Here is a 10,271-nt window from a genome sequence, read left to right on the forward strand (position 1 = left end):
GTCTGGTGGTCCGATAATCGTTAGTATGTCTGGTGGTTCGATGATCGTTAGTATTCCTGGTGGTTCGATGATCGTTAGTATGTCTGGTGGTTCGATGATCGTTAGTATATCTGATGGTTCGATGATCGTTAGTATGTCTGGTAGTTCGATGATCGTTAGTATGTCTGGTGGTTCGATGATCGTTAGTATGTCTGGTGGTTCGATGATCGTTAGTATGTCTGGTAGTTCGATGATCGTTAGTATGTCTGGTGGTTCGATGATCGTTAGTATGTCTGGTGGTTCGATGATCGATAGTATGTCTGGAGGTTCGATGATCGGTAGTATGTCTGGTAGTTCGATGATCGTTAGTATTTCTGGTGGTTCGATGGTCGTTAGTATGTCTGGAGGTTCGATGATCGGTAGTATGTCTGGTGGTACGATGATCGTTAGTATGTCTGGAGGTTCGATGATCGTTAGTATGTCTGGTGGTACGATGGTCGTTAGTATGTCTGGTAGTTCGATGATCGTTAGTATGTCTGGAGGTTCGATGATCGTTAGTATGTCTGGAGGTGCGATGATCGTTAGTATGTCTGGTGGTTCGATGATTGTTAGTATGTCTGGTGGTTCGATGATCGTTAGTATGTCTGGTGGTTCGATGATCGTTAGTATGTCTGGAGGTTCGATGATTGTTCGGCTTTCATTGTTTCGTTGTTCTCATTTATAGAACCTCACATTATCTGGAATAGTTTGCAAGAATGACCATGTTGTCGATGTTACTCTTAAGATCACCTGGTATTATTCTCCTTGTACTATTTTCAATGGTCCTGTAAATAGGTATCCAGTTCACTTCGCTTCTTTTATTTTCTTAGGCCAAAATACCACATACAGATTGATGGAGAGACAATCAGCCCAAACGTTATTGATAGCCATGTTTCAAAACACAATTGATAATGACATACAATACACACAAATGCACCAGAAAAATGGAATGTACAAAGAGACGTTTTTATCTCTGAAGTTTGTAGATGGATATACATACGCAGTTTCATAAATAAAAAAGTTCTTTAATGTTATCTACACCGAGTATCATTACCAATTCGAAAACACTAAGTTTTCTGAAATATTACAATTCTATTTACTAACGTCTGATATCTTTGTAAAAGGGACATTTAAAACTGAAATATAACTCGTCTTCTTTAACTTCACCTTAACAGTTTAAAAGTACATAATTTGTCAAATCTAACATATAGTTGCTATAATAGCAGGAACGGCGACACGCTCAGTGAACATCGTGTAAACAAGTTCTCGTCATCGATTTTGAAACATGTTTCAACGAAACCGACAGCAGTGACGTGTTGTTTGTCACGGAAGTTAATAACACCTGATTTGTTGATCGTTCTTTGTGTTGAACGTATTGTCAGATTGGAGATATACACTATTTATTTTGTATATCTATTCCCACTCTAAAACAATGACTTTTTGTAGAAGAATTCAAATTTCCACAACATTTATAAATTATAATTAACTGTCAAACGTGGTAGAGGCTGGAATGGTATTTTATCTTGATATAACACTGTTAGTGAATTTATATCAAAACACCAGTTCTATGAAGTTGGGATATTGGTCACCGTACAGGGTAAATATGTATACTTATATACATATCTGCTATGAATTTCAATGTGTTTAAATGCCCAACTGAATATAAATTGCATGGATTTTTACATTAACATCAGACAATACTGAATACGTAGACCGCTGGTAATTCTAATCTCGAAAGGCATACTAGTGTTTAGGACATACGTTCACACGATTTTCTTTGAAGATAATTCAATCTACTTCCAATGAAATACTCTATCCTTTTAAATATTTAAACTTAGTAAGCGTCATAACGACATACATCTATTCATCTCCTGTCTCTCACGTACATCCGGGTTTAAATCAGCTGATTAATCAGGCGTGACTGATAACACCCGTTTAACTCGTTGGCTATATATAAAACTATTTCTAGATGAAACAGTTCGATTTCTAAACAGGTGTGTGAATTTGTTTTGTTTTACTCGGAATTTAAGCAAGATCAACATGGGAATATAATGCATTGAGTAATATATAAGATATCAGCGACAAAGTGAGTATTACTCAGTATTGAACATGTGTATGTGATTCTGCTTATAACTGACAAACAGATATGATCCATGGAGAAATGAAAGGTTAAAAATAACATGGGTTAACACAATTTTTCTAAAGTGTCTAAAAAGAATAAGTTAAATATTGGCTCTCTCATCAGTAGTATACATACGGACAAAACACCAAATAAATATATTGATATGATTTTCGTATTTCACAACAATTAACCACATCTAAGCGTGAATGGGGAGTGGAGGGAGGGGGGAGGGGGGGGGGTCTTACAGTGAAAGGAAAACGTAATATCCCGTTCCCCTGTGTATATTGTTCGGGCACGTGACCGTCTATTAAGAGAATCGAACCTTTGCCCTCCTTAGTGAGTGCCAAAATTCTCTATGTCCCGCGCTTTTAAAATATCATTTGTAACCATTTTCTTTTATTTCTCTTCTGAAGAATTTCAATAATTCTTTTGGTTTAGATTTTGAAACAATTCACAATATCCCTGAATATCGTATGACGTGTCTCATTTCCTCTTTAATTAATCATTTAAGAAGTGCTCATTATAGTGGGGTTTTTTTGTTTTTTGTTTCTCCAGTTTTGTGTGTGTTTTGATTTTTTTTCTGTTTGATAGTTAATATTGCAGAAAATTCAAATATGATACACGTACATGTACTTCTGACGAACAGTTCATCGAGGTATCGACAAAATATACTTCTTTTAGTTATTATTAAGTTTCCTTATTTTATTAGTACATGTATAACCATGGATTTTTAATCCTTATTTACATATATTTAACTTAAGCTAATGCGAGAAGCATGATCCGCCATTTAGAATTGGAAATATTTTAAATGTGTAGCGGGGCGGAAAGCACATCGGGTGTTCTCAAAATTTTACGTATGGATAGCAATCGGTTATCTACAGAATAATATATTCTTTATTTAATTTGTATGCATAATATTTGACTTTTTTCCACTTGTAGAATCTTTCACAACCGACATGGCAGTCAGCCACCGGATGCAGATCATATACCGGAAGTTGTGTTTCGCGCTCTGTCTGTGTGGATTTGTCACTGACCTTGTTGGCTTCCTGTTACCTAACTGGGTAAACTACATTATCGGAGGGTATCGACATTATTATGGATTGTTTTCTACTTGTATCGTGCGCAGTGAACAACAGGCATGTGGAACGATGGACCCAGGCGACATGAACGGTACGAAGCCACAAGTCACTAATCACCCCGGCCACCCACCCCAGCAATCGCATTGTTTCGTTAGAACCAAAATCTATTGTCTGCAATCGTGGTAACTCATGATGGACACTGTCGATCAAACTCATGATTGTCGCTAGTTTCGTCCTTTTTAAGACGTCAAAAAGAAAGATTCCGCCATCGCAGGATGTTAATGAAAAGAGAAGGGAAATTTGTCGAGACGCTAACTCGAAACCACCTGATATAAATTATCAATGTGGGCCATATGCAAATGAAAGGGGTGACCCTAAAGGTTGATTACTGGTTAATGAACGGAATTAATTCTGACGTGTACACCACCTGATAAAGAGTTCACAGGAATATATATATATGGGATTGTATTTTACCCTTTTGAAAAAAAAAACCCAAAACAAATGAGTTCGATATCTCCCCAATAATCACAGTCTTTTCGAAAAGACGATAAAGAGAAGGGCGACATACTTCGCTCAGCAAATGTTTTGGCGTCTTTTCGTTATGTCGTTGCAAAATGAGGGTAATTAGCAGGGGAAGGGTGTACTATGATTATTGTTTTGCCGGGGTGACCAAACGTAACAACGTAATGGCAGAAATCAGTCCCCTTAGTATTCATTAAATGTCCATCACTATATATCACTAAGTAGCATGTGTGTTTGTTCACAGAAACGTTTATGGCCAGTCAAGCGTTTGGAATACTTGGACTAATCACGTACTTTTCCTGTGTTGTTTGTTGTTGTATCGTCTTCTGCTGGCCACGCCCATGGAAACGCCCACTGTTGTATGCAGCGTCAGCGTTAGCCTTAGTAACGGGTAAGAATCAATTTTGGTCTTAACACTTCCAGCTTCACGTTTTAGACGAATGTGTCAGTTTGTAATGTAGCTTAATGCTATTTTCGCGTGCCCCGGTTGAAACAGTTCAGATAGATGGCATTATTCCATGATAAGTGAATTCATCCGTATCATATAAAGCTCAGAATGCAGTTTTAGAATTTCCCGTTAAACAAATAAACGAATGAAATAGTTTAATTTTATACCGTACTTAATATCATAACATTTCCGGAAATATTTGGCCGCACTGACCCTATTTTATGCAGAAATTCTGAAAACGACTGTTCGAAACAAGTACAGTACGTCTTACCACTAAAACGCCATGTATCGAATATCCTGCAGTCTGGCATCGGTTCCGATCTGAACCTGACGTTTCTCCGCGTCAGCCGATCCAAACGTTTCAACCGCTAACGTGAAAGCGACCGTTTATAATAATGCAACGTCGGAAGGGAGACAACTTCCGTTTCCAATCCAAGCTGTTTGTCTTTCAGTCCTGTAACTGAATTCTGTAATCCAGATGAACAGTGGCATAACACTTGTTTAGAGTTCAAACGCTTATCGCTTTTACTTTTTAGAATGCTCAATTGTCAAATTAAATATTGAAATAAACTACTATTATGAGCGGCTCTGGTGTACCCCTTCTATATTCTGACGATTTTCCGGACGATTTTGGTCTCTTTACATCTTGGCTTTTGATTTATCACAATTTTGGGTCTTAACAACCTTTACGTGTCCTAGAAAGATACAGGAACGTTATATTAAAATTTCATACTTATTATACAACATAAATGGCGAATCCGTTTTAATCAGTTAGTGAGTGCTAATGTACTAGCGTCCGTTTTGTACGGTAATATCACGTAAAGAATAGGTCGTTATAGCAAAGCCGCGTCCCATGTGCATAGAGAATACACGGTCAGTGTCTTAAAATGGCAGCTGTATTTTGGCGAGGGTGAAGAAAGACAAAAGTGGTGAGCCCCTGGCGAGTCACTTTTGTCTTTCTGTCCCGAGCCAAATTACAGCTTCTATTTTAAGACACTGACCATGTATTCTATTTATTCTGCTACATTGGTTGAAAATCAGACTAATGAAACAAACAGATTTGTTGTTCAAGCTGTGTTTCCCTGACATTGACGTTACGCTGATTTTTGCCTGATGACGGATGCCAAAATAATTGCTCCGCACAGAATCATAATTTCAAACCTCATCGGATATAAGCGCGATTTACAAATTTTTATAAATCAGCATGTCCATTACAACATGTAAAATCGCGTATCGCAACAACTATTTACATTTCTAAACGTAATATGCCGAATTACTGCACGTGTTAACATACAACTGTTTTCCTTCACTAACGAATACAGCAAAATAAATGTGGCAGGTGTATTCCGACAATGGTAGCATCGGTTGAAGGATAAACGTTTATATTATTTACACACTTCTAACATTTGTTGTATTTTTTACAGCCGTGTTTACAATGCTAACTCTAGTGTTGTTCTACACGAGTTATCCACGTCATGGGTCCAGACTGGATTTCGGATATTACATCGCCGTCGCTGGCTGCGTCCTGTCACCATTCATCGCATTCTTTGCGTTCTATATCGCAAAAATAACTTCTTTCCCTCCTGAAAAGTCAACACCTATCGGAGGTCAAGAACTTTGCGTAATCGATCTAGATTCAGTTAGTGTGACGTCATCTCGTTCACTGGGATATGACAACTTATCATTGGACATGCCAATTATTTTACGAGAATTTACGAGCGACAATTTTCTTCAAGTTCCCCCTGAGTTTCAGAAGTACACAAGAGAAGAGACGAAAGCTGGGCCATCGTTTTTCTTTAACCATCGTCCTAGTGATGAAGTTATACAAAAGGTTGAAATAAGGAATGCGCAGAATCGGAAACAGCAAAGTCCTTCCTCTTCAAAGAAAGGGTCGGGAATGCCGAGCCAGATACAGCCAAGTCCTTCCTGTTCAAAGAAAGGGTTGAAAATGCAGGGTCAAACACCACCAAGTCCTTCTTGTTCGCAAAAAGGGTTGGAAATACAGAGACCGGTACAGCCTAGTCCTTCCTGTTCACAGAAAGGGTTGAAACTGGTACAACCAAGTCCTTTCGGTTCACGGAATGAATTGAATCGTTACGATTCTATGGACGAGTTGAACCTTTTCGATTCACAATTTAGATTGGGTGAAGAAAATCAGATGCTTTCAAACTCCTGTGGATCACGGTACGGCTCGCAATTGACCGTTACACATTTGGGCACAGAGGTGGACACCTCTAGATGCACGACTCCAGTCGAGAACGTGGAAATCGCTACGTCCTCAGTTTAACTTTTTAAAAAGTTTCTGTTTTACTTACTAACATTCACTAAAAATCATAACCAGACACATTTATATTACTATACCGCGAATACTTAGGTATGGGAAAATGATGGATAACCTAATATCTTGTTTATAGGCGAGAAAAAGGCAAGACCTGGCAGACAGGGGTTTGAACCTGGAACTCTCCAAAACTCCAAAATCTAATATGAAATTTAACTATATGGTTGTTGATGATCGGTCCGTTCAAGTTCCCCTATATTCCTCTCTCTTTTCCTTCGTCTTCGCCCGTACCACAAGGCACAACTATTTACAGCCTAGAATCTGTTATCTCCTTGACAAGCATTCACTTACTTGAAACAAGGGTTACTAAATTGGTCACAAGCACCAAATGCATTAGAAGCAGAATACTCGGATTGACCGGTGATCGAACCTGGAACCCTCCAAACTCTAGACAGACTCTTTACCAATTGAGCTGCCTAGTCGCTGATGGTTTACTTTGTCCAGTCCCGTAACAAATTCATAGAAACTGTTTTATGTTGATTGTTTTAGAGTATTTATTTGTGAGTGTAAAGGACCAATTTTATCATAATACACGTTGTGTATATCTGTCCCCACGCATATGGTAGCTTCGAGTGTTTCTTAGTCCATAACTTGTAGCCGACAACTCCGCTTACCTGATGCCGTAGGAAGAGGTTATTTTTTAAATCGTTATTTCATAGTGATATTGATACTACAGAAATCAGATAGAGTTAATATATTAGAAAGAGTGATATAACTTGTACCAGTGATGCAGATGTATATAATTTAATTAACTAATTGATGTAATTAAAATTTATGTGATCATATCTACATAATTAGTTTGTTTTAGAGTTGTTGTTTACATAGCTATGTTTTTCGATCCTCGTCATCACAATATCTGATCCGTGAGCAGTAGAGATGACTTTGCGATTCACATTATTAGTGCCCGGCCTCGATGGTCAGGCTTGCGCGGTATCTCCATGGTGTGTAACCATGGTTTGACGGCTTCTCGGACAGGTCAAACACTGGACCTGTCCCTGTATGGTCAAGCTTCTGGATCAACGTCAGCTCTGGGGACATACGTAAAAGGAAAGCAACGTCATCTGGTATATTGATACAATGACAGCAAACAAAGGTTACTGTTTTCAAGTATTTAAAACGGTCTGAGTGTTTCCGGAGAAAGCTGATGATATGGCGACATTCGGACATTACGACAGATTTTTCTATCGTCTTTCTTTCTCTGAAATCTGTGTTCATGTGACAGTGAGGATAACACTCGTCTTCCTGGTACTCGGCAGAAATACTGGCCACGTTGGCGAGATACTTGTGCGCAACCTTATCTAAGGTCAGCAGACTTCCGGTCGAGTCGTACAGAGAAATGGTGAGAGTTACGATGTCCGAGGCAGCATAAAATGTCCCAATTTTCTCTATTGTCAATTTGACATTGTCGCACTCTTGAAGTGTTCGGCCACACACAAACCCTATTGAAAGTCCATCTGCCCGTCCGAAACCCTTCTGAGATGTAAACTTGGCGAAACTTCTCGACTTCATAATTCGACGTTTGTTTTCAAAATCTGCCGGAAGTTGAGAGGCATTGTGACGTTGACAATAATAGGTGTTATTAAGACGCTGTTGATTGGTAGATTTCTTCTAATACATTTTAAAGGCATAACTGCTAATCCATCGGGAGTATAGACACTATTAAAAGTGAGTTCAATGATTCATTGGCTCAGCACCCCCGTCTACGTCTCCGTCCAAACGCTACCATCATAAGAAAAATAATATCAGAACGTAAGATAGATAATGTTTCTAATTAGTTAATTAAACGAGAATGATTCACCTGTAGAATTTATGAATACACACGTGGACCACTCACGAGAGTGAAAAGGAATTATCCACTATTCATGCGAAATTCCGCGGCATGACTCCCACAAGGACGACAATCTATTAAAGTTTTCAAACATACGAAATGCTATGTAAAATCTATTTGATCATCGCAAAACAACGGCCTTGTTGTAATTTTAGGCATATATAGAAATCAAGAATAAGGGCATTGCTGTAAAATGTCTTCAGTTTTATTCTTCATTATATGTTAACAATTGATAAAACAATATGAACATTCCAGTTCTGACATGATTATATGATATTTAAAAAGATAAAATTGAAACACCCATTTTTGAATTTTTGTTATCTTATAAAATGATGTATTCCTATTGCTTTTAATCTCTCTCAATAGCTCCGTGACGTTACTTAAGATGACTTTCCGTCATAACGCATCGCTGGACGACCTTGTTGTAGGGGTTAAATGGATAGGTCAAGGTCACCGTTTTGGAAAATGGCCCCTTCCTGGCATTCATCTGTTTCTGATATGTCGTCGCTGGCAGTTCTCTGAAATGTCAATAAATAACAAAATGCCATTTTGTGCTGACATTGTGACGGATTATACTTTTGATAAACAATTTCAAGATTTCGATCGTAAAAATAGATAACTTGTACGAGAGGATACTTTTATCATCTTCTTTAAATGATGGCATGTTCTTCAGTCATTGGAAATTTCGATTTCGTATCACCTATTTAAGCATGGCGACGTCAAAAGTCGTTCGAAAACGAGGCTGTATGCCGACACAGTCAACTAATAGCCAAAGACCAAACTAAATAAGGGCGATATAAGAAACACTTCAATGCCATTAAGCTTAAAGACAGTCTGAGGATGTACCTATAAGTGGCTTTCATTGTGCTGACCATGTGTGCACCCTCCAACTTTCGTTCCATTTGTCCTTCTGGTGGTGCTCTGGGTACGAATCCGGCGTAGCCCGGAGTTTGACGGACACTGAAAATATCATCATCATCATCATCATCATCATCATCATCATCATCATCATCATCATCATCATCGATCAGGTTTACAATCATGTGATACATATACTGCCAAGCAGCCAGCTGGTGTTTTTATCGCGAGAGACGATAATCATTTAATCACCACCCAATTTAGTTTAAACATATTTTATTGACAAAGAAAAGTCAAAGGGATTGGTCAGTAAGTTTTGCCAACTTATAGACGACTTCTCCCAACAATATATATACAATATAGTACAAAAACAAGTCACATGGTGGCATATATAAATGAATGCGTATCATACACAAGAGATGAAAAAAACTAATTGAATAGCCACTTAAGTTATAATATTGATAATGAGAGAGAGGGAGAGAGAGAGGCGAGAGGTAGAGGGAGAGAGGTGGGGGAGAGACGGGAAAAGAGGGGGAGGGAGAGAGAGAGAAACTCCTTATTTTGTATATAGAAGTATAATTATATATCAGTCGAACCTACCCGACCTGTTGAGGAAATGCTGTGCAGCCTTTGCAATTTTTGCATTGTTAACATCAGATATATTCGGGTCACCTTTGCATAGAAGATCTATTGTAATATTACCTTCAAACCATGCTAGTTCTGTTAATAGAGATCGACGCAGATAGGCATAAACAGGACAGATTAGAAAGAAGTGATAGGAATCTTCACAGGGATGCCCACAACGGCACTCAGCACTAGCTAATAAATTGGCTCTAAAAAGGTCATAATTTAGGGGACTTGCTCGATTTCTGAGTCTACAATGAAGAATACTTAGTTTCCTAGGACCATGATTTACAAAAGTTTTACAGATATTAGTATCTATTAGTATGGATTTTTTAACATTATTCTTGAATGAGTTAAGGGATGGAGAATTTCTGATAGTAACATTTAAATCGTTCCAAAGTTTTGATGTAGAAGGAAAAAAAGAAAGTTGTGAT

General features: G+C 38.2%; 1 protein-coding gene across 1 annotated transcript; it reads left to right on the forward strand.

The window, feature by feature from the left end:
- The first annotated feature begins 3,096 nt into the window (after window positions 1-3,096).
- On the forward strand, window positions 3,097-6,476 carry LOC132556662 (uncharacterized). The gene is made up of 3 exons (XM_060221098.1): window positions 3,097-3,310; window positions 3,986-4,132; window positions 5,614-6,476. Exons 1-3 carry the CDS (start codon window positions 3,097-3,099, stop codon window positions 6,474-6,476), a joined length of 1,224 nt encoding a protein of 407 aa, XP_060077081.1.
- The last annotated feature ends 3,795 nt before the right edge of the window (window positions 6,477-10,271 follow it).

Source organism: Ylistrum balloti, unplaced genomic scaffold (genome assembly GCF_031769215.1).
Source record: "Ylistrum balloti isolate Yb309-2 unplaced genomic scaffold, AGI_CSIRO_Ybal_v1 Utg370580, whole genome shotgun sequence".
Classification (NCBI taxonomy): Eukaryota; Metazoa; Mollusca; class Bivalvia; order Pectinida; family Pectinidae; genus Ylistrum; species Ylistrum balloti.

What these genes read in the sequence shown, in the direction of transcription:
- LOC132556662 (XM_060221098.1), top strand. Translation starts at nt 3,097, where the DNA reads ATGGCAGTCAGCCACCGGATGCAGATCATATACCGGAAGTTGTGTTTC. An exon ending in GGACCCAGGCGACATGAACG is followed by an intron (nt 3,311 to 3,985) that starts GTACGAAGCCAC and finishes GTTTGTTCACAG; the next exon opens with AAACGTTTATGGCCAGTCAA. An exon ending in AGCGTTAGCCTTAGTAACGG is followed by an intron (nt 4,133 to 5,613) that starts GTAAGAATCAAT and finishes TATTTTTTACAG; the next exon opens with CCGTGTTTACAATGCTAACT.